General features: G+C 54.3%; 1 protein-coding gene across 1 annotated transcript; it reads right to left on the bottom strand.

Annotated features, from left to right (window-relative positions):
* Window positions 1-1,316: 1,316 nt before the first annotated feature.
* MCM6 (minichromosome maintenance complex component 6) lies at window positions 1,317-24,606 on the bottom strand. The gene is made up of 18 exons (XM_078881808.1): window positions 24,371-24,606; window positions 21,651-21,797; window positions 21,434-21,547; window positions 20,196-20,283; window positions 19,245-19,406; window positions 18,494-18,659; window positions 17,808-17,953; window positions 17,529-17,679; window positions 16,744-16,885; window positions 11,252-11,393; window positions 10,909-11,016; window positions 10,470-10,625; window positions 9,649-9,777; window positions 9,334-9,495; window positions 7,719-7,839; window positions 3,500-3,703; window positions 3,021-3,160; window positions 1,317-2,573 (listed from the first exon to the last, which is right to left on the bottom strand). The coding sequence occupies exons 1-18, from the start codon at window positions 24,466-24,468 to the stop codon at window positions 2,448-2,450; spliced, it is 2,502 nt and encodes an 833-aa protein (XP_078737934.1). The 5' UTR covers window positions 24,469-24,606; the 3' UTR covers window positions 1,317-2,447.
* Between the last annotated feature and the right edge of the window lie 203 nt (window positions 24,607-24,809).

Raw genomic sequence — 24,809 nt, 5'->3', positions numbered from 1 at the left:
TGTCAACTGCGTTTGTGCACCGCTTCTAACGCAGCTTCACTCCAATAATCTGCAGCCATAGATTCCCCCACGGGAGGGTGCCGCGTGTCTGTGCACTGCAGCTGATAGCAGCAGGGCCAGGCCACTGCGTTACAGAGTCCTGTGCTAAGCTAGGACCCACATCGAAGAGTTGGTTGCCTGCCAATAACATCTGGCAGTTCTCCAGTGCTCGTTCAAGCAAGCCTGACTGCTGACCAAGCCTGTTCAGGGTGTTGCTTGTGTTGAATCAACGCAGTTGATGAGATGCAGTTTGTGCGGCTGACGGAATGAGTAGGACCACTCACATTATATTCTTAGGTTTTTTCGGTAAAGTCACGTAGGTAAAAAAATTAAAATTAATAAAAGTAAAAAATAAAATAAAAATCACGACGTTTCGGAGGCAACACAAGCTTCCGTCTTCAGGTGGAACCGTCACAGCCACGACAGCTGTATCAAGTAAATGAGAGATTACAAGAGCTACCACTCCGTATATATAATGGTTGAAGAGGGGAAGGGCCAAGTACGGCACACTTTTTATTAATATGGTAAGGTGAGGCTTAAGACTAAGAATAGACTGCATAACAAAAGACTGAGCCTTTGTTATGGAGAGGTACGGTTTGTGACTACGCCTAGCCTACATAACAAAAGTGTGAAAAAAGAAAAAACTAAACCTGCTAAAACAAAACTGGCTGTCTATCAATAACCTGTAATAGTTGTCTGTCAAATAAGATGGTCCAAATAAGTGTAGTTAAATCTTTTTTGCATGGTTAATCACATCTTTCCAATGATGTGGAGGCTGTTGTTCAGTTATTTGATTCCTTGCATTGCAGCAGCTGCAGTTGTACATTTGCCCACAAGAGGGCATCACGTGACTTTTGTAGAACCTATAGTGCACATAGCCACCTCAACCCTATAGCCCTAACCTGCAGTGCACATATAACCATCTCAACCCTATAGCTCTGACCCTAACCTGTAATCCACATGTAGTCACCTCACCCGAAAGCCCTAACCCTAAATAGAGTTACAGCTATTTCGTGAGTCCCAATTCCATGCCGTTGCAATTCGGACCCCCGGATGTAGAATTCCGACTCCTGGAAGTGGAATTGGGACTCTGGAAATGAAATAGAAAACAATTGAGAAGCCTAAAAAAGCAAAATGGTATTTAAAACAAGTTCTATGTAGCCTTAAAAGTGTCTCGGTGAGACAAGTCGAACGGTAGGTATATGGCTGGAGTCTGTAGGATGTAGGGTTCCAATGATATTTTGAAAAAAAAATAACGATTGTGTCTATGGCTGCATCGTATGCCTTTATTACTTGAAACTGCAGTTGAAAAAAACTAACTCGAATACAGACAACCGGGACAGGTAACATGTCACGCATTGGTGCAGTGACCCAGGAAATCACAACGAAGACGCGAAACAACAAAGCAAAACGTGGCCACATTAATCAGAAGCAGAGACCCAGAGAAAAAGCATCTAGGTCTGGCCTTGTAGAATACAAGGGCGAGCACAGCCAGAGAGAGGGCATCATTTATGAAAGGCTGGCACGGCACACGAAGGGGCAGTTTGGCCAGAAAACGCCCTGCAGCCATGGGTTCCACAGAACAATACCGAACATGCCCAGTTGCTCATTTTCGATAGTCTATCTCGGAGAGGCCCAAGCTGGGTCAAACTCCGCTCGCCACTCAACATTTCTGCGTTGCGGCCAGGTACATCATTAAGTCGGGCTGCAAGGACTGTGAACGCAGCGCGTGAATCACAACACCTTCAGTCTGCAACGAACCACGCGCGTACACACTGCGATACGATGCTCCCCCACATAGTCTGAACAGACTGTTGACAAGTGCAGTTTGCGAGCACTTATGAAGGCCGGCATGGCGCACGAAGGGGGGGGGTGGGTGGCCAGCACCACAAACGGCCGCCTTTGTCCCCTACTAGCGATGTTCACACACCGCACGAATCCCTTATTTTTGGCTGAGTGGCCCTAGGGGAGGCCCATTACCGGTTCAGATAATCCTCACTCGTGTTGGCTGCGAGCGTGAATCGAATTCGGGTCGCCGGGTTCGTATCACAACACGCTAACCGCTGCACGATACGACACTACGCACCCACACGACACACCACACTACACACAGCCACACACGCCATTCGTGGCAGACCACCTGCCCTGCACAACGCAACGCGGTCGTGCCCACGCGGTCCTGCAGCAGCCAACGTCACTGCTTCTGCTGCTCGCTCGGCACGCAACGTGGCCACTCTGACGGCTGACTGCACCGCACGGAAAGACGGTGGGTGGAGAAGTCGGGGTTAATTAGGAGAGAGAAGGGCTTCAGCGGTAGGTGGAGGCTGCGTGCGGAGCAGTTGGTCGTAGCAAGTGGGTGGAGGTGGCGCTTGTCGGCGAGTGGAGGGGAGAGGTGGGGCGGGGTTTCCTCAGTCCTCCAGGACGAAGTTGGGGTTGACGACGAGGAAGGGGTCCTCCTCCTGCACCACCTCGTCGCCCTCGCCCGAACGCCGCTGTCCGAGCCCGGTCTGAGCGATCTCGATCAGAACGTGATCCTGACGCACGCACGCGCATACAGATACATACAGACATACACATGTGCAATCACAAACACGCACGCAGGGATAGTCACACACGTAGATGTGTACATTCAAATGTACTGTGCAGTAGTGATGCAGCGGCGGTTAGTGGCGAGTGGTGGCGAGCATGGTGGAGCTCTGTGGCGAAGGCCCGCGAAGGATGCCACGGGGCACTTGGAGGCAGTCGCCCTCCAACAACAACGGAGGGCAAAAGAGAGCGACGCTCACAACAACGAGCCGAGCGCCGGGCGGATACAACACAGCAATTTGGAGCAGTAGAGGGCACAGGTGGTGCATCAGCCAGTCATCTCAGTCAGCGGGCGTTCAACACTTCACGTGGCCTTAAAGTGTACCTAGCCCGGCACAAACGCCGTGGTGATGTCACCATCACCTAGTGGGCGAATGGCGGGTGTTGTTACTCACATAGTGCACTAGCCGGTAGATCACTTTCTCCACGACGGTTTTCTTGGTGACCAGCTCAGCCTCGGTTTCGATCTCACTCTCAATCTCCTTCAGGTACCACTCCACCAGCTCCCCCCTGCGCACCGACGCATCCTCCAGCTCTGCAGCACGCACGGTCACGCACACCGCTGGTAGGTAAGCACACAGCTTACAGTCATGCACACGGCACACAACTTCCACCACATCACTACAAACAGCACATCACATCGCTGTAACCACCAAGCCCAGCACCACACGATCGGCAAGAACTCGTCATACCGAGACCATTCTACCAAGGGGCCACCGAGGACCAGGATTCATTCCCAGAGAGGGCATCAGGGGGGGGGGGAGCTCACGTGCGGCGAGCAATGAGGTACCGGGGGAACGGGTAGCGCCGCGTCACCGTGTGCACTGGGGAGGGCGTTTCGCCAAAAGCAAACCGCCATCGTCGTAATCATTACCCTCCATGCGGCGCAGGTGCAGCACCAGCAGGTTGGAGAGGCGCCGGTATTCGCTGAAGGAGAGACGGAGAGAGGCCTTGGCGGGAGTGGGGGGGGCGGCCCCCACTTTTTGCGGGGGGCTCTCAGGGTCGGCCGCGTGCACAGAGCCGTTCATTCCCCCGTTCGTTCCCCCGTTCGTTCCGTCGTTTACGCCGTCGACGCCGTCTGGGAGAGCGGGGCGGTGCCACAAAGTCAGAAGTCTGTTGCGGAACATTCTGGTATGTGAAACGGCAACTCTGCGTGTATATTCCAGCTCGTGGCTATGCACGCGGCCCGCGATCAAGCACCGAGGAGAAGGCGGTACCACGCTAACCTCCACCTGTTCGATCTGTACGGGATAGAAAGTTGTCCCCATCACGTGCGTGGGTGTTCTCCCGGTGCTCTGGTTTCCTCACACACAAACTCATCAATTGGTTGAAAACATCTCAATATATATAGGGGACCGTAGAGCTTGGGAAATTGTTGGCAGCAGCGGCTCGCCACTTGACTGCCGCTGTTGCTTCCCTTCTATCTTGTCTGCGATCACTGTATTGCGCGTTACAGGTTGAAATTTCACGTCGCGATTCCACGACAACCTTGAGAATGCACAATCGTCCGTGTGACTCTTGCGCCCGAGACTATATCCTGGTATCTTGAGTTCTCCACCTTGGGCTAAAACAAAACCAACTTCGCGCTTAAAACTGTAGCCACTGTGGGGAAAGAGTGTGCTGGTAAATTTCGATTTAAAGCTTTCGTGACTGCAGGGATTCATCTTCTTAGTTCTTTCGGTAAAGTCACGTAGAAGGGAAATAATAAAATAAAACAGAGTCTTGACAGACCTGTTCTCCACCTGAAGACGGCTGCTTGCGTTGTGGCCAAAACGTCGTGAGAATTATTTTATTATGTTTTATTTTTATTATTTTATTACTTCCCTTCTACGTGACTTTACCGAAAGAACCAAGAAGATGAGTGTGCTGGAAACCTGAGAAACCCCCGGGATAGAGGTGGGAGGGATTCTAGGCCACGTGGTGGAAAGAGAAAGAACCACCCCGTGGTGGCGATGGTGGTGGTGGTTTTGACGAGTGCAATGGTGTGGTCGTCGTTTTGATGATGGCAATGGTGGTGGTGGTCGTTTTGATGATGGCAATGGTGGTGGTCGTTTTGATGATGGCAATGGTGGTGGTTTTGATGAGTGCAATGGTGTGGTCGTTTTGATGATGGCAATGGTGGTGGTCGTTTTCATGATGGCAATGGTGGTGGTCGTTTTGATGATGGCAATGGTGGTGGTCGTTTTGATGATGGCAATGGTGGTGGTTTTGACGAGTGCAATGGTGTGGTCGTCGTTTTGATGATGGCAATGGTGGTGGTGGTCGTTTTGATGATGGCAATGGTGGTGGTCGTTTTGATGATGGCAATGGTGGTGGTTTTGATGAGTGCAATGGTGTGGTCGTTTTGATTATGGCAATGGTGGTGGTCGTTTTGATGATGGCAATGGTGGTGGTCGTTTTGATGATGGCAATGGTGGTGGTCGTTTTGATGATGGCAATGGTGGTGGTTTTGACGAGTGCAATGGTGTGGTCGTCGTTTTGATGATGGCAATGGTGGTGGTGGTCGTTTTGATGATGGCAATGGTGGTGGTCGTTTTGATGATGGCAATGGTGGTGGTTTTGACGAGTGCAATGGTGTGGTCGTTTTGATGATGGCAATGGTGGTGGTCGTTTTGATGATGGCAATGGTGGTGTGGTCGTTTTGATGATGGCAATGGTGGTGGTGGTCGTTTTGATGATGGCAATGGTGGTGGTGGTCGTTTTGATGATGGCAATGGTGGTGGTCGTTTTGATGATGGCAATGGTGGTGTGGTCGTTTTGATGATGGCAATGGTGGTGGTGGTCGTTTTAATGATGGCAATGGTGTGGTCGTTTTGATGATGGCAATGGTGGTGGGGGTCGTTTTGATGATGGCAATGGTGGTGGTCGTTTTGATGATGGCAATGGTGGTGGTGGTCGTTTTGATGATGGCAATGGTGGTGGTCCTTTTTATGATGGCAATGGTGGTGGTTTTAATGATGGTAATGGTGGTGGTCGTTTTGATGATGGCAATGGTGGTGGTCGTTTTGATGATGGCAATGGTGGTGGTGGTCGTTTTGATGATGGCAATGGTGGTGGTCGTTTTGATGATGGCAATGGTGGTGGTGGTCGTTTTAATGATGGCAATGGTGTGGTCGTTTTGATGATGGCAATGGTGGTGGTGGTCGTTTTGATGATGGCAATGGTGGTGGTCGTTTTGATGATGGCAATGGTGGTGGTGGTCGTTTTGATGATGGCAATGGTGGTGGTCCTTTTTATGATGGCAATGGTGGTGGTCGTTTAGATGATGGCAATGGTGGTGGTCGTTTTGATTGATGATGTCAATGGTGGTGGTCCTTTTTATGATGGCAATGGTGGTGGTTTTAATGATGGTAATGGTGGTGGTCGTTTTCATTGATGATGGCAATGGTGGTGGTCCTTTTTATGATGGCAATGGTGGTGGTTTTAATGATGGTAATGGTGGTGGTCGTTTTGATGATGGCAATGGTGGTGGTGGTCGTTTTGATGATAGAAATGGTGGTGGTCCTTTTTATGATGGCAATGGTGGTGGTCGTTTAGATGATGGCAATGGTGGTGGTCGTTTTGATTGATGATGTCAATGGTGGTGGTCGTTTTGGTGATGGCAATGGTGGTCGTTTTGATGATGGCAATGGTGGTGGTCGTTTTGATGATGGCAATGGTGGTGGTCGTTTTGATGATGGCAATGGTGGTGGTCGTTTTGATGATGTCAATGGTGGTGGTCGTTTTGACGATGGCAATGGTGGTCGTTTTGACGATGGCAATGGTGGTCGTTTTGATGATGGCAATGGTGGTCGTTTTGATGATGGCAATGGTGGTGGTGGTCGTTTTGATGATGGCAATGGTGGTGGTCGTTTTGATGATGGCAATGGTGGTGGCGGTCGTTTGGATGATAGAAATGGTGGTTTTGATGATGATGGTGGTGGTTTTGACGTAGGCAATGGTGGTGGTCGTTTTGATGATGGCAATGGTGGTGGTCGTTTTGACGATGGCAATGGTGGTGGTGGTCGTTTTGATGATAGAAATGGTGGTGGTCCTTTTTATGATGGCAATGGTGGTGGTCGTTTAGATGATGGCAATGGTGGTGGTTTTAATGATGGTAATGGTGGTGGTCGTTTTGGTGATGGCAATGGTGGTCGTTTTGATGATGGCAATGGTGGTGGTCGTTTTGATGATGTCAATGGTGGTGGTCGTTTTGACGATGGCAATGGTGGTCGTTTTGACGATGGCAATGGTGGTGGTCGTTTTGATGATGGCAATGGTGGTCGTTTTGATGATGGCAATGGTGGTGGTGGTCGTTTTGATGATGGCAATGGTGGTGATCGTTTTGATGATGGCAATGGTGGTGGCGGTCGTTTGGATGATAGAAATGGTGGTTTTGATGATGATGGTGGTGGTTTTGACGTAGGCAATGGTGGTGGTCGTTTTGATGATGGCAATGGTGGTGGTCGTTTTGATGATGGCAATGGTGGTGGTGGTCGTTTTGATGATAGAAATGGTGGTGGTCCTTTTTATGATGGCAATGGTGGTGGTCGTTTAGATGATGGCAATGGTGGTGGTTTTAATGATGGTAATGGTGGTGGTCGTTTTGGTGATGGCAATGGTGGTCGTTTTGATGATGGCAATGGTGGTGGTCGTTTTGATGATGTCAATGGTGGTGGTCGTTTTGACGATGGCAATGGTGGTCGTTTTGACGATGGCAATGGTGGTGGTCGTTTTGATGATGGCAATGGTGGTGGTGGTCGTTTTGATGATGGCAATGGTGGTGATCGTTTTGATGATGGCAATGGTGGTGGCGGTCGTTTGGATGATAGAAATGGTGGTTTTGATGATGATGGTGGTGGTTTTGACGTAGGCAATGGTGGTGGTCGTTTTGATGATGGCAATGGTGGTGGTCGTTTTGACGATGGCAATGGTGGTGGTGGTCGTTTTGATGATGACAATGGTGGTGGTCGTTTTGACGATGGCAATGGTGGTCGTTATAATGATGGTAATGGTGGTTTTGATGATGATGGTGTTGATGATGATGGTGTTGATGATGGTGATGGCGCCGTTGCTTCCCGCTTGGGGTGGTGAAGGCGGCATGGAGCGCTGACCTGAGGCCTCCTCGCTCGCATGGTAGTCCTCGTCCTGATCCAGGTTGATGTCGGGCGTCTCCACACGGATGATCGACTTGTTGAGCAACCGGAAAGCCTCCTTCACGTGCTTCGGCTGCACCTAGAGCCCCCAGAGACGCACATTCAGTTTCAGTTCAGTTACATTTATCAGGATTTTACCCTGTGAGCCATTCGGCTCTTGATTTGGGTTCAACCGCAACAAACAATACAATTACAAGATACACCTAAAATTCATTGTACACAAATCTGAACATCACGTACGAAAACAATTAAATCTTACGGAAAAAGCGCAACCCGTCCCATGCTGTGCACAGAAAGTGCAAACATTTCCATTTCGATGTTTGACCCCAATAACAATCATAACACAATACAATTTGCAACGCGCGTGTGTAACAAGACACTGGAAAAGACGTGGGCGGTCACTGGTTTAACTTACTACTTTCACTGTGAGGCACGATACGGCAACCAATTGCGGCCATTATAGGGAGAGAAATAATTTATACACTTTTCTCATGGAGGGAGGAAATGCTAATGAAATGGCTCCACGGTGTTAGGACATACGCGTAAAGAACTAACTTTGTCATCCACAACGGGATTGGTCACGCTCCAGTCACTCGTGTGTGCGCGTGTCAACCCAACTGACCAATTCCTAACGAAGGTCAGATTCTCTCCAGTGACAGCAACATTGGAAGTGACACCACAAAGTGTGTGTTACGAGAATCATTTGGAAAACACCGCATGATATTTCAGAATCAGAATATTTCTCCTGGAGGAATCTGATGAGCTATGAAGCTCTTTTTGACAGATGCCTAGTAGGGGACGGGTAGGGGCGGGTAAGAACGTTACAACAGTACAAAACACGAAAGGAGTGCAAAGTAAAAGGTAAACAAATCACACAAACACAACCAAATACAACACTAAAACCATCTCCATCCTGCCAGACAATGCCCACCCGAGGTATTCACCGATTTTTCAAAAGCGACCTGACCACAAACGATAGTTCAACAAAAGTGGCGTACCATTCGGATATTAACACAGTTGCAAAAATAACACTGGTCAACAAAAAAACAACATTTTTTTCTGGCCTGGACTTTTGCAGCTGTTTTAGACTAATTTCAGGGTGCTGATTCCAAATCTGATCTCAGATTTGCTCTATCACATCTCATTTTATGCTATCGGCATACCCCATTTTCATTGATTTTACCCGAAATTAACTCCGTCACTTATGATTGCAAGTTGTTGCGAGTCCGTGACTGCTTTTAGTGTTAAAAGATGGTGCTGTATTTTTAGGATGGTGCTGTATTTTTAGGATAGTGTGTTTATAATATCATTTTATGTAGATATCCACATTTATTTAATATTTTTCTTCTGCAGTTTTTATTGAAAATGCAATATTTGATATCTAAAAAACCTGATGTGATAGACAAAAACTGATGCCAGATTTGGAATCAGCACCACCAAAATTACCTTAAAACCGTTGGAATACCTTATGCCAGAAAAAGTGTGTTGACCAGTGTATAATCTAACACTCAGAAGCTGCCAAAGTTGTGGGACCAACCCACTTGCAACACCACCACCACCACCGCCACCGCACCTCGTCACAGCAGTGCATGCGCGCCATGGACTCGGAGAGGCGGATCATGCTTTCCAGCTGGCGCACGGTGATGCGCCACGCCGACTTGGTGATGCCCGAGCTGTCGCGCTGACGCAGCCGCTTGTACTGCTCCACCATGAAGTCCTCGGCCGCCTTGGTGATCTGCGCGCGGCGACACGGGGCGACACGGGGCGACACGGGGCGACACGGGCCCGGGGCACGCTTCAGATTCCGCGACCGTCGGGGATTGTGGGCGGTTGGGAGGGGAGCGGTGGGTGGAGGAAAGGGTGGTGTGGTGAGAGGTGGGTGGCGCACCTTGGGCTTGAACTGCCGGGCAAACATCTGGTAGCGGCGCATGTCCTCGAGCGAGTACACGCGCTGCACCGCCGCCTCCTTGTGCGAGTGCAGGTCGACGATGCGGCGCGCGATGGCGTAGTCCGTCACCTACGCGCGCACGTGCAAGCATGCTCGTGATGGCCGTGTCAAGGGCAGTGAACGAGAGTCCAGAGGGACTCAAATTGCCATTGAGGCGGTGCTCATCCCGCGTGAACCCGAGCCGGCGATGAACAAAGTGGTACTCGCTTTATTGACCCCCGGATTGAGGATGAGCTGAAGAGTCAACCCCAAGACTAGGATGTAAACTCGCAACCTTACGATTGCGAACCACTCGCTCTGGAGCCATGGCACCTAACCGGTTATAATGGCCTCGTCATAGACGATGAACCAGTATCGTTCATACCCCTGAGTCTGCGACCAGGGTCTGGGCGTCCAAGAATGTACGGGCACCACACAAGCGTCACCTTGCACAATGGCCCTCACTCTCGAACCCCGTTGTCACAGGCAATCTGCGCAACGGGAAATCCGCGTGAACAAGGGAATGCGTAGGGCCGATTTCCTCGCGCGGAGAGGCAGCAGGAACATTTCACGTTCCGAGTTGTCGGCAACGAGGTCGCGAGCGTACGCGGAAGAGAGCCGCCCCCCCGATCACGGGACAGCCGGGGTAAACGTCGTCAGTATTAGCGTGGCGGGGAAATCGAACTCGGCACTAGAAAAAGACAAAGAACCCCCGCGTAGCTTGCACGCGCGGTTGGGGGCAAGCATGCGTGCGGGGGGTGGGTGCTGGGGACGCCACCCACCTCGTTGCACTCGTCGACGAGGATGAAGAAGAGGTCGAAGCGGGACATGATGGGCGCCGACAGGTTGACGTTGTGCTTCAGGGACTTGGCGCGGTCGTAGCGACCCCCCACGGGGTTGGCGGCCGCTAGAATCGACGTGCGAGCGTTCAGCGTCGCCTGCGGGGGTCGGGGTCACAACGAGCGGATGTCGGCGCGAGATCGAACCACAAACGGGGCGGCCACACTCAAAACCATGGCGGCGAGCGAGACCGGCTGTGAGGAGGGGGCAAATATGAGGTTTCACATCTGCGAAAGCGGTTTTGAAACTGCCTACAACTTGACCATCCCCCCCCCCCCCGGGCTCTTCCGCCCGCCGCTAGAACCCGTAGCGTGGCACTCATTTCATCGGCCGCGAAGGGATGAGTTGACGATGTGCAGCTAACGGACCCGGGACACGCACCTTCACCCCGGCCTTGGTGATGGATATCGTCTGCTGCTCCATGGCCTCGTGGATGGCGACCTGGTCCCGCGGCTCCATCTTGTCGAACTCGTCGATGCAGCAAACGCCCTGCACGCGCGCGCACACACGTACAACCAAAATGGCAAAGGGTCCCCCTGTGCGGCGCACACAGGCCGTCGGGGCAAGCGCCGTCAGCGAGCGCCTACGAGGGCCGGCACGGGGACGACAGGGCAGTGCCGCCGCCGCCGCCGCCACCGCAACCGGCCGCCTTCCGTCTCCACGCCGGCAAGTCGTTCGAGGCCGCGAGCGAGAGGCGAGTGCCGGTGCGAGCGAGGAAGCTCACGTTGTCGGCGAGCATGAGCGCTCCGGCCTCGATGACGAACTCGTGCGACTCCTCGTCGCGCACCACGGCCGCCGTGAGGCCCGCCGCGCTGCTCGCCTTGCCACTCGTGTAGACGGCGCGCGGGGAGAACTCCTCCACGTGCCTGCGGCGCGTCACGCACAGCGACGTCACGCGCGCACAGCGACGTCACGCACAGCGACGTCACGCGCACAGCGACGTCACGCACAGCGACGTCACGCGCACAGCGACGTCACGCGCAGCGACGTCACGCGCAGCGACGTCACACGCACACAGCGACGTCACGCACAGCGACGTCACGCACAGCGACGTCACGCACAGCGACGTCACGCACAGCGACGTCACGCACAGCGACGTCACGCACAGCGACGTCACGCACACACAGCGACGTCACGCACAGCGACGTCACGCACAGCGACGTCACGCGCGCACAGCGACGTCACGCGCGCACAGCGACGTCACGCGCACACAGCGACGTCACACACAGCGACGTCACGCACACACAGCGACGTCACGCACACACAGCGACGTCACGCACAGCGACGTCACGCACAGCGACGTCACGCACACACAGCGACGTCACGCACACACAGCGACGTCACGCACACACAGCGACGTCACAGACAGCGACGTCACACACAGCGACGTCACGCGCACACAGCGACGTCACACACAGCGACGTCACACACAGCGACGTCACACACAGCGACGTCACGCACACACAGCGAGGTCACACACAGCGACGTCACACACAGCGACGTCACACACAGCGACGTCACGCGCACACAGCGACGTCACACACAGCGACGTCACACACAGCGACGTCACACACAGCGACGTCACACACAGCGACGTCACACACAGCGACGTCACGCACACACAGCGACGTCACGCACACACAGCGACGTCACGCACACACAGCGACGTCACGCACACACAGCGACGTCACACACAGCGACGTCACGCACACACAGCGACGTCACGCACACACAGCGACGTCACGCACACACAGCGACGTCACGCACACACAGCGACGTCACACACAGCGACGTCACACACAGCGACGTCACACACAGCGACGTCACACACGCACAGCGACGTCACACACGCACAGCGACGTCACGCACAGCGACGTCACGCACAGCGACGTCACACACAGCGACGTCGCACACGCACAGCGACGTCACACACGCACAGCGACGTCGCACACAGCGACGTCACACACAGCGACGTCACACACACACAGCGACGTCGCACACGGCGACGTCACACACGGCGACGTCACACACACACAGCGACGTCACACACACACAGCGACGTCACACACAGCGACGTCACACACAGCGACGTCACACACAGCGACGTCACACACAGCGACGTCACACACAGCGACGTCACACACGCACAGCGACGTCACACACGCACAGCGACGTCACGCACAGCGACGTCACGCACACACAGCGACGTCACGCACACACAGCGACGTCACGCACACACAGCGACGTCACACACAGCGACGTCACGCACACACAGCGACGTCACACACAGCGACGTCACACACAGCGACGTCACACAGCGACGTCACATACAGCGACGTCACACACAGCGACGTCACACACGCACAGCGACGTCACGCACAGCGACGTCACGCACAGCGACGTCACGCACACACAGCGACGTCACGCACACACAGCGACGTCACACACAGCGACGTCACGCACACACAGCGACGTCACACAGCGACGTCACACACAGCGACGTCACACACAGCGACGTCACGCACACACAGCGACGTCACGCACACACAGCGACGTCACGCACACACAGCGACGTCACACACAGCGACGTCACACACGCACAGCGACGTCACACACGCACAGCGACGTCACGCACACACAGCGACGTCACGCACACACAGCGACGTCACGCACACACAGCGACGTCACACACAGCGACGTCACGCACACACAGCGACGTCACACACAGCGACGTCACACAGCGACGTCACATACAGCGACGTCACACACAGCGACGTCACACACGCACAGCGACGTCACGCACAGCGACGTCACGCACAGCGACGTCACGCACAGCGACGTCACGCACACACAGCGACGTCACGCACACACAGCGACGTCACACACAGCGACGTCACGCACACACAGCGACGTCACACAGCGACGTCACACACAGCGACGTCACACACAGCGACGTCACGCACACACAGCGACGTCACGCACACACAGCGACGTCACGCACACACAGCGACGTCACGCACACACAGCGACGTCACACACAGCGACGTCACACACAGCGACGTCACACACAGCGACGTCACACACGCACAGCGACGTCACACACGCACAGCGACGTCACACACGCACAGCGACGTCACACACGCACAGCGACGTCACACACAGCGACGTCACACACAGCGACGTCGCACACGCACAGCGACGTCGCGCACAGCGACGTCGCACACAGCGACGTCACACACAGCGACGTCACACACACACAGCGACGTCGCACACAGCGACGTCACACACGGCGACGTCACACACACACAGCGACGTCACACACAGCGACGTCACACACAGCGACGTCACACACAGCGACGTCACACACACACAGCGACGTCACACACAGCGACGTCACACACAGCGACGTCACACACGCACAGCGACGTCACACACGCACAGCGACGTCACGCACAGCGACGTCACGCACACACAGCGACGTCACGCACACACAGCGACGTCACGCACACACAGCGACGTCACACACAGCGACGTCACGCACACACAGCGACGTCACACACAGCGACGTCACACAGCGACGTCACATACAGCGACGTCACACACAGCGACGTCACACACGCACAGCGACGTCACGCACAGCGACGTCACGCACAGCGACGTCACGCACACACAGCGACGTCACGCACACACAGCGACGTCACACACAGCGACGTCACGCACACACAGCGACGTCACACAGCGACGTCACACACAGCGACGTCACACACAGCGACGTCACGCACACACAGCGACGTCACGCACACACAGCGACGTCACGCACACACAGCGACGTCACACACAGCGACGTCACACACGCACAGCGACGTCACACACGCACAGCGACGTCACACACGCACAGCGACGTCACACACGCACAGCGACGTCGCACACAGCGACGTCACACACAGCGACGTCACACACACACAGCGACGTCGCACACGGCGACGTCACACACGGCGACGTCACACACACACAGCGACGTCACACACAGCGACGTCACACACAGCGACGTCACACACAGCGACGTCACACACACACAGCGACGTCACACACAGCGACGTCACACACAGCGACGTCACACACGCACAGCGACGTCACACACGCACAGCGACGTCACGCACAGCGACGTCACGCACACACAGCGACGTCACGCACACACAGCGACGTCACGCACACACAGCGACGTCACACACAGCGACGTCACGCACACACAGCGACGTCACACACAGCGACGTCACACAGCGACGTCACATACAGCGACGTCACACACAGCGACGTCACACACGCACAGCGACGTCACGCACAGCGACGTCACGCACAGCGACGTCACGCACACACAGCGACGTCACACACAGCGACGTCACGCACACACAGCGACGTCACACAGCGACGTCACACACAGCGACGTCACACACAGCGACGTCACACACAGCGACGTCACGCACACACAGCGACGTCACGCACACACAGCGACGTCACGCACACACAGCGACGTCACACACAGCGACGTCACACACGCACAGCGACGTCACACACGCACAGCGACGTCACACACGCACAGCGACGTCACACACGCACAGCGACGTCACACACGCACAGCGACGTCGCACACAGCGACGTCACACACACACGGCGACGTCACACACACACGGCGACGTCACACACGCACAGCGACGTCACACACGCACAGCGACGTCACACACGCACAGCGACGTCACACACGCACAGCGACGTCGCACACAGCGACGTCACACACAGCGACGTCACACACACACAGCGACGTCGCACACAGCGACGTCACACACGGCGACGTCACACACACACAGCGACGTCACACACAGCGACGTCACACACAGCGACGTCACACACACACAGCGACGTCACACACACACAGCGACGTCACACACAGCGACGTCACACACAGCGACGTCACACACGCACAGCGACGTCACACACGCACAGCGACGTCACGCACAGCGACGTCACGCACACACAGCGACGTCACGCACACACAGCGACGTCACGCACACACAGCGACGTCACACACAGCGACGTCACGCACACACAGCGACGTCACACACAGCGACGTCACACAGCGACGTCACACACAGCGACGTCACACACGCACAGCGACGTCACGCACAGCGACGTCACGCACACACAGCGACGTCACGCACACACAGCGACGTCACGCACACACAGCGACGTCACACACAGCGACGTCACGCACACACAGCGACGTCACACAGCGACGTCACACACAGCGACGTCACACACAGCGACGTCACGCACACACAGCGACGTCACGCACACACAGCGACGTCACGCACACACAGCGACGTCACGCACACACAGCGACGTCACACACAGCGACGTCACACACGCACAGCGACGTCACACACGCACAGCGACGTCACACACGCACAGCGACGTCACACACGCACAGCGACGTCGCACACAGCGACGTCACACACACACGGCGACGTCACACACACACGGCGACGTCACACACACACAGCGACGTCACACACAGCGACGTCACACACAGCGACGTCACACACAGCGACGTCACACACAGCGACGTCACACACAGCGACGTCACACACAGCGACGTCACACACAGCGACGTCACACACGCACAGCGACGCCACACACGCACAGCGACGTCACACACGCACAGCGACGTCACACACAGCGACGTCACACACGCACAGCGACGTCACACACGCACAGCGACGTCACGCACAGCGACGTCACGCACACACAGCGACGTCACACACAGCGACGTCACGCACACACAGCGACGTCACGCACACAGCGACGTCACGCACACACAGCGACGTCACGCACACACAGCGACGTCACGCACACACAGCGACGTCACGCACACACAGCGACGTCACACACACACAGCGACGTCACACACAGCGACGTCACACACAGCGACGTCACACACAGCGACGTCACACACAGCGACGTCACACACACACAGCGACGTCACACACACGCAGCGACGTCACACACACGCAGCGACGTCACACACACACAGCGACGTCACACACACACAGCGACGTCACACACAGCGACGTCACGCGCGCACAGCGCGTCACACGTACGTGGCGCGGTGTGCGACACCCAGTATACAACACACGGAGTGCCACGTGCCCGCGCACTCACTTGAGGAACTGGCTCTTGGCCGTGCTGGGGTCCCCCACCACGCACACGTTGATGTCTCCACGGAGCGACGTCCCCTCCAGCGTCTTCTTGGGAACCCCGCCAAACAGCATGAGCAGCACTCCGCGCTTCACCTCATCGTTGCCTGCAGGCCCACGTCGCCGCCCTCGTCAACGTCATCGATCGTATCCCGCGCCCCCCGCACGCGTGACGTCCCCCCCCCCACCCCTCCCGAGATCCCCATCTACGCTCACCGTCAGCCGTCGCGTCCACCGTCATCACCGTCGCGGCGTCCGTCAACTAATCCATTGCAGACATCACAGTTGGTCGAAATGAAGTCGCGGACCAACCCCCCCCCCCCCCTTCCCACATCGATCGCTCCACATTCAACACAAGCGCATTTCACAGTCCACATCCCGTCGGGCCACTCGGCCTCCCAGCGGTCGCTCGAATCACCTCCGGACGCGGGCGCGGGGTTAGCGGGATTAGCGGGGTTAGCGGGGTTAGCGGGGTTTGCGGGGTTAGCGGGGTTAGCGGGATTAGCGGGGTTAGCGGGGTTAGCGGGGTTAGCGGGGTCAGCGGGGTCAGCGGGGTTAGCGGGGGTTAGCAGGATTAGCGGGGTTAGCGGGGTTTGCGGGGTTAGCGGGGTTAGCGGGGTTAGCGGGGTTAGCAGGATTAGCGGGGTTTGCGGGGTTAGCGGGGTTAGCGGGGTTAGCGGGATTAGCGGGGTTAGCGAGGTTAGCGAGGTTAGCGGGGTTAGCGGGATTAGCGGGATTAGCGGGACGCACCGTGTATGGTGGGGAAGAGGCTGGAGCACAGATTGTGGTAGAGGCTCTTGTCCTGGCTCATCTCAAACACCTTATCCCACTCGGCCACCGTCATCTGGTTCTTGATGCTCTCGGCCGACTGGTCCTCCTCTCTGATCTCCTTGCCTCCAAACTGCGCCAACGACAGAGACGCCACGCGTAGAGCGATCAACGCGACGGCGATCAACACAACGGCGATCGACACGACCGCAAACACCGCGGCACGACCGACGCGACCGCACGCGGCACCAATCAATGTACCCGGGGGTTGGTGGCCTCCGCGTGGCACGCGAGGAAGGCCAGGCGGTAGGAGAGGTCGCGCACGCCCAGCGCCTTGAGGCCACGCACGCCGTCCGCTTCGAAGCCGTCGCGCCCGGTCACCCGCGAGCTCGTCTCGGCACGAACGCCTGCACCGAGGTCGCACGTCACAGCCAGGGGGGGGGGCCACATGTCGCAGGCGGTGAGCGGGGCGCGAGAGATGGCGAGCCGCGCGGCGCAGACGGCGCTTAATCAAGAACACGCTATAAAAAAAAAATCAAATTGCGCGGGATTTTCGGTTTGTGTGCAAGGCGGCTCTTTTTTTAAATCCTTTATATTAAGTTCGCTTGCTTGCTTAGGACCGTGCAAATCTTTCGGTCGTTTTTTAACCCACTTCCCGTGATCCAATCGAACTGACATTTTCCACACAGACTCGTTGTGCGTGACAATTAATGTTCGTGAAAACAAAAATTCAAAAATTTTACACTTTATAGGACAAAAATATTATATTTAATTACCAATTGCTTAATGCTGCCATGCAATCATCTGACCCATAGGTGGCAGCCATCTCAAGCCAGAGGACGAGAGGACTCTAGCCGCCACGCATATAAAGGATTTATAGTGAAAAACTTTGTTTTTACGGGTTAATTTTTTTCCCCCAACAATTTTGTAAGGGTCGGGCGAGCGACCTGGCGTAGAGAGCTGCGCGACGTCAGGCACCACGATGAGCGTGCCGATGAAGTCGCAGCGGTCGCCGGCCTGCGCAGTCTCCACGGCCTCGGCGCGCAGCACCACCTCGACGCTGCGTGGGATGCTGCCCCGCGGCAACTCCGCCTGCGTCTCCTGCACGCGCACCTGCACCACGCGCGGCACACACGCACGTACCACCGTCACCCACCACACTTGCCAAGAGACAAAGATCCCCCATGTTAGGGAGTAGCCCCTATGAAGGCCGGCATGGTACACGAGGAGGTGGGTAGCCAGCACCACGCCCGGCCGCCTTTTGTCTGCCCAGTGGCGATGTTTTCATACACTTCGCCAGGTACTCATTTGAGGCTAAGTCGACCTAGGTGAGGCCCAGGACTGGTTCAGATAATCGTCACTGGTGTTGGCCATGAGAGGGAACCGAACTTGGGTCGCCGGGTTCATAGCGCAGCGCGCCAAACGCTACACTACCGCTCCCCACTAAACACACAAACATCATCCGTGTAGGAACAGACTGTTTAGGCGAGTATTGTTAGCGAGCACCTATTAAGGCCGGCACTGTACAAGGAGGAACATTGGTTCCACTACCCAAGATCTGCACCATCTTATTGTTTGTCTAAGAGTTAACATCTCCTTGCACAGACGCATTCAACTATCCCACACCACCCCCCGCCCCGCGCAGAGGTCGTGGCATTGGTGGTGGTGGGGGGGGGAGAGGAGGAGAGACACCCCCACCTTCTGGAAGTCGACGAAGCGCGACTTGTTGGTGTCGAGCAGGAAGCGGCGTCGGTTGGCGCACACGGGGTTGCGGCAGATGGTCGGCTGCGTGTACTTGAACTGCTGCTCCACGTCGCGCACCACCGACTGGCAGTCGAGGCACTGGAAGGTGCCGCTCACCTGGACAAGGCCCAGGCACCCACAGCACCATCAGCAAACACGCAGGAGCCACGATCCGCAACTCGGGAGCACCGCCGTAGCTGGATCGAGCATCGGGTGGAGCGATAAACCAATGAACGATGCATTCTAGAATCTTAGGGCCGAAATCGGTACTTCCAAGGCTCTGAATCGATAGTGAATCCACGATGTTACACGAGGACTGTTGGATTCCCAGCCAACTTTTCCCTGTTTGCTCTGGCAATCAAATGTCGGTGGGAGATGGTCCTGTCACTCAGAGGTCACAACGCAAACTGGGCACTGCCGAGATCCTGGGTTCGAATCCAGGCAGCTCCCTATGATTAAACTGATTCAGTTTCAACTGGTCACCAACAACCGCACAAAGCATCAAATAAAATCTGGTTCTGTACTAAATTGGGAAATTATTCCAGCTCTGAGAATTAAAAAATTGACAGACTGACCGTCACATGACAAACATTACTGTTGGCGACAGGGTGGGTGAGAAATCTGCTGCCTCCTACTATTGTGGACCCAAGGGATCTCGGAAGTCGCTCTGCGATAATCGCTTTCTGTGGGCAGTTCGACAACGTGAAGCGTCACACTGGCTCTGCAAGAGTTCCAAACGGCCACCTTGTCCAGTCACGCTAACAGCGCAACAGCGACGGAACTGGGACGGGTTTGCTAACTTTTTGGGAAACTGCACGTTCACCAAAAACTACGATTTTAAGGCTCTTTAAAATCGTTACGGGAGTCGGACGCGCCGCTTGTCGCTGGCCAGGCAGGGCCTCTCACCAGCTCGGGGTGCACGGGGTGCGTGCGCACAACCTGCGCGCTGATGCGCAGCAGGGTGCCAATCTTGGTGGTGGTCAGCTCTCGGATCCTGGAGAGAAGACAAAAATGGAGCTCTTAGACCGAGTCAAAGGGCTGCGTCTCCGCTCTCTCTCTCTCTTCGCAGGACTGGGACGCTGACGGCAACTCAAGCGCCGTTTTACAGCAGGAGCCGGTCTGCAGGAAAGCCACCGCTGGCTCGCCATAATGTGGTCACCACGACTCTCTTTATTGGCCGGAAGCCGGACTTCCTCAAGCATTGTCCATCACTGGCTCCACCATCGGCCATTCTCCCGCGCTTAAAATCCTCAGTGAAAGAACTCATCCAATATCTCTCAGTAGACAGTCGAGTGCATGACGTTACCACCTCAAGAGCTTTGCGGGACATCCGTCCGACACTCCTGACCACTGTAGCCAACACCATCATGGGGATAGTTTAGTTTTATTTGTATGTATTTGGGTGATTTTTTTTTACCTTTCTTGTACTTTGCACTATTATCGTGTTTTGTATTATTGGTTGTTGTAACGTTCTTACCCGCCCCTAGTGGATATCGGTGAAAAATAAAGTTCCCGACTCGACTACTGCAATGCTACACTCGCATGACATCAATGAAGAACATCGACAAACTTCAGGTCACTTGAGTCTGTTTGCAAAATTGTGCAAGTTACAAGTCGAATTTCTTCTAAATAAAGCAGGAAGCCGATCGCTCACCGAACTTCACGATCACAGACCCAGTCAGAATATTCATCGGCTGCTTTTAACGAGAAGTGACGTGTTACAATAATCGTTGGGAAAACTAACACGCAGCACCGTTGACACTTCTTCTTGGTTCTTTCGGTAAAGTCACGTAGAAGGAAAATAAAATAATAAAAATAAAACATAATAAAATAATTCTCTACCTTCTCGACAGACCTGTTCTCCACCTGAAGACGGATGCTTGCGTTGTGGCCGAAACGTCGTGAGAATTATTTTATTATGTTTTATTTATTGTATTTTATTATTTTCCTTCTACGTGACTTAACCGAAAGAACCAAGAAGATGAATCCCTGCAGTCACGAAAGCTTTAAATCGAAACCACTGACACTTGTTGATAGACGCACTCAAACCATGTTAAGGGAGACAAGGGCAGGGTTGGGCTAGAGCAGCGTTGCCCGTTTGAGACACTGGGAGGTACGCAGATGGAGAAGCACGCAGCACCCACTTGTGTCTGGCGAGCACCTCCGTGAAGGCCACGTAAAACTCCTTCGCCTGCGGGATGTCCTTCCAGTGGTCGCGGGCAAAGTTACGCACGGCACGGCACAGGTAGGGGTGGACCCTGCGGCACACAGACACACGGCAGGTGACGCCGTCTGAGAATCGGCTGGCTCAATCTGGTAATTGGCTGGTTCTCTGATAATTGGTGGGACGGCCAGTGGCACCTGTAGTAATCCTCCTGTACAGTGGTGGCCAACTGCTGGTTGTGCTGCTCCAGGTCCGTGAAGTCCACCACCAGCGTGTTCCGCTCGGGGCGGCCAAGCTCCTCGGCGTCTCGCACGTACTTCCTCTCGCCTTCTGCCGTCTGGAACCTGCTCGGCAGAGGAGACGGACAAAAGGGTCGTGCCAAGCGAGGGGCACGGGTGAGCGAGGGGCATGGGTGAGCTTGAGAAGGGCACGGGTGAGCGAGGGTGAGGGGGCAAGCATGGGGTGTGGTGCTCATCAATGTGTTTTATTTTACAGGCAGACCTCGATTAACACGACCCTGTATTAGAATGCTGATTAGTTATAGTGTGCTCTTTGTCCTGGAAAAATGCTTACCAAAAATAAAATCAGCGCTTACGAGCGAAAACACGCAAGCAGCGCCGGCAGAGGAAACGTACCCACCCCTATCATTCGTTCAGTCAATGAGAGCGACTTGTGCTCCAAGCCAACCAGACCAAACTCCCCCACGATACGATTTCTCACGACTGGAGGTCAAAATGACATAATAATAAAATCGTATTTCCCAACAATGTTATTACCGTTCATTTAGCCAGGTGAGAAATTACTTAGGCTTGCCACAAATGAACCACGAAACCTTGCTGATCTCATCAAGGAGCATAAACCATCACGCGAACTCTGGTCTTCCTCACAGCTGCTTGTGGCGAAGCCATCGAACAAAAACGGTGACTGCATCGTGCGCTTTCAGATGCGCTTCTGCGGCCGTCTGGAACGCTCTTCCTTCCGATATTAGGAAGCCACTGGAGCTATGCACTTTTGAATCAACTCGATTGAAAACTAATTTCTTTCGAATAGATTTTTGTGTTTAGTTTGTTGGCCTTCCGCCGCACCTCCGATGAGCACGGTTGGCTACGTATGGTGTGAAAGAAGTTCAACATACGTACATACACCGCACCTCCGATTAGCACGATCAGCTACGTAGAGTGCGAAAGAAGTTCAACATATGATAATTGGTTCTTTACCCTTCTATCTGGCAACAAAACTGACACCTTTTTACAAGGAGTCATGTTTGCATAGACCGCAATACCTGCAGTCATAATACAAACAAAAGAACATAACTCTGATAATGTGCACTGTCCTTGAAGTTGATTGGTCCACACCCGAGACAGCTTTCCTTAGAGCCTAGTCTCATATGGGTTGGACCAGATGACGCCAAAAGGCGCCTTTTGGCGTCATCTGGTCCAACCCATATGAGACTAGGCTCTAAGGAAAGCTGTCTCGGGTGTGGACCAATCAACTTCAAGGACAGTGCACATTATCAGAGTTATGTTCTTTTGTTTGTATTATGACTGCAGGTATTGCGGTCTATGCAAACATGACTCCTTGTAAAAAGGTGTCAGTTTTGTTGCCAGATAGAAGGGTAAAGAACCAATTATCATATTTTTACTGGCAAATGAGGTTCCCAAGTTCAACATACACTATGTGGAGTTGCATTGTACATGAATACAGTAGTTACTTTATGGTCTCCCTCGACACAAACACCCCCGCTCCCTATGCAGCCCTTGCCTGGTCATGAAGGTTTGCTCCAGTACAGCTGCTGCTGCTGCTTCAACAACAACAAAAACATCATACGGCCAAATAAAAAGAGTAATGGGACAGCTTTTTTAACCTCTGGACAGTAGCGATTGGTCAGCCCCCGTGCCATTATAAATATCAACGTTCATCATAGAAAGTCCCATGACAAGGGAGACACACACGAACAAATCGACAATCACCACCACTAGCACTCACTCACCACTACACTCACCACTACTACACTCACCACTAGCACTCACCACTAGTACACTTACCACTAGCACTCACCACTAGCACACTTACCACTACTACACTCACCACTAGCACTCACCACTAGCACTCTCACCCACTAGCACTCACTCACCACTAGTACACTCACCACTAGCACTCACCACTACTACACTCACCACTACTACACTTACCACTAGCACTCACCACTAGCACTCACCACTACTACACTCACCACTAGCACTCACCACTACTACACTCACCACTAGCACTCACCACTAGCACTCACCACTACTACACTCACCACTAGCACTCACCACTACTACACTCACCACTAGCACTCACCACTACTACACTCACCATTACACTCACCACTAGCACTCACCACAAGCACTCACCACTACACTCACCACTACTACACTCACCACTACTACACTCACCACTACTACACTCACCACTACCACTCACCACTAGTACACTCACCACTAGCACTCACCACTACAACACTCACCACTACCACTCACCACTACACTCAACACTAGCACTCACCACTACTCACCACCACTACTACACTCACCACTACTACACTCACCACTACTACACTCACCACTACTACACTCTCATACCTGTCAACCCCTGATCAGTGCCTACCTTATTACAGACCAATTAAAGACCTTATTGGCCACCCCGTACCCTTATAAATATCAACGTTCACTCTACAAAGTCCCATCACAAGGGAGAAACACAAAGACACATTTATTTGTGTGTGCCCGTATTGAAGCGGCTGTACGGCCCTATGGACCTGACAACTCAATTTCCCTGCACAATAATACGGAGTAAACCTAAATGGGCTAACACGGCACGAGGTCATTCATCCAGCAGTGGAGTGACACGAGAGCTTTTTAGAGGCCCCACTTACTCCTCAAGGAAGTCTTGGAAGAGTTTCTGACACTTCTCGGCCAACTCATCCTTCACCGTCTGGCCGGCGTGGCCCTGAACAGGCTCCTGCACATCCATGGCTCGCGATGGCCGAGGAGGTAGATGAGGAGACGAGGTGGAGGAGTTGCAAGAGACGCGGTGGAGGAGACGAGGAAAGATGGAATCGCGCTGATCACTTTCGTCACCGCACCGCGATTTCGCGCCAAAACGGGTCACGTGGTCAAGTTCCCGCCAAACTCAACCAATGCGCCGCGCGCATTTCGTAGCACGTGACGTTGACGTGGGGGAGGGGGGCGTGGCGTCACTCTCGTTCTTAGGTTTCGATTTAATAAATTAAATAGAACGTCAAGGAATCGATTCTCGGGATGGCACGTTATGCAGGAGTCGATTCTCGGGCATCGCCGGGGTGTCTCTTCGTC

The sequence above is a fragment of the Lampetra fluviatilis genome, chromosome 62, assembly GCF_964198595.1.
Source record: "Lampetra fluviatilis chromosome 62, kcLamFluv1.1, whole genome shotgun sequence".
NCBI lineage: Eukaryota > Metazoa > Chordata > Hyperoartia > Petromyzontiformes > Petromyzontidae > Lampetra > Lampetra fluviatilis.
This window is presented reverse-complemented; position numbering and strand designations above follow the sequence as displayed.

What these genes read in the sequence shown, in the direction of transcription:
- MCM6 (XM_078881808.1), bottom strand. Translation starts at nt 24,468, where the DNA reads ATGGATGTGCAGGAGCCTGTTCAGGGCCACGCCGGCCAGACGGTGAAG. An exon ending in CGCGCAGCTCTCTACGCCAG is followed by an intron (nt 17,954 to 18,493) that starts GTCGCTCGCCCG and finishes ACCTCGGTGCAG; the next exon opens with GCGTTCGTGCCGAGACGAGC. An exon ending in CCCGGCAGTTCAAGCCCAAG is followed by an intron (nt 9,496 to 9,648) that starts GTGCGCCACCCA and finishes CGCCGCGCGCAG; the next exon opens with ATCACCAAGGCGGCCGAGGA.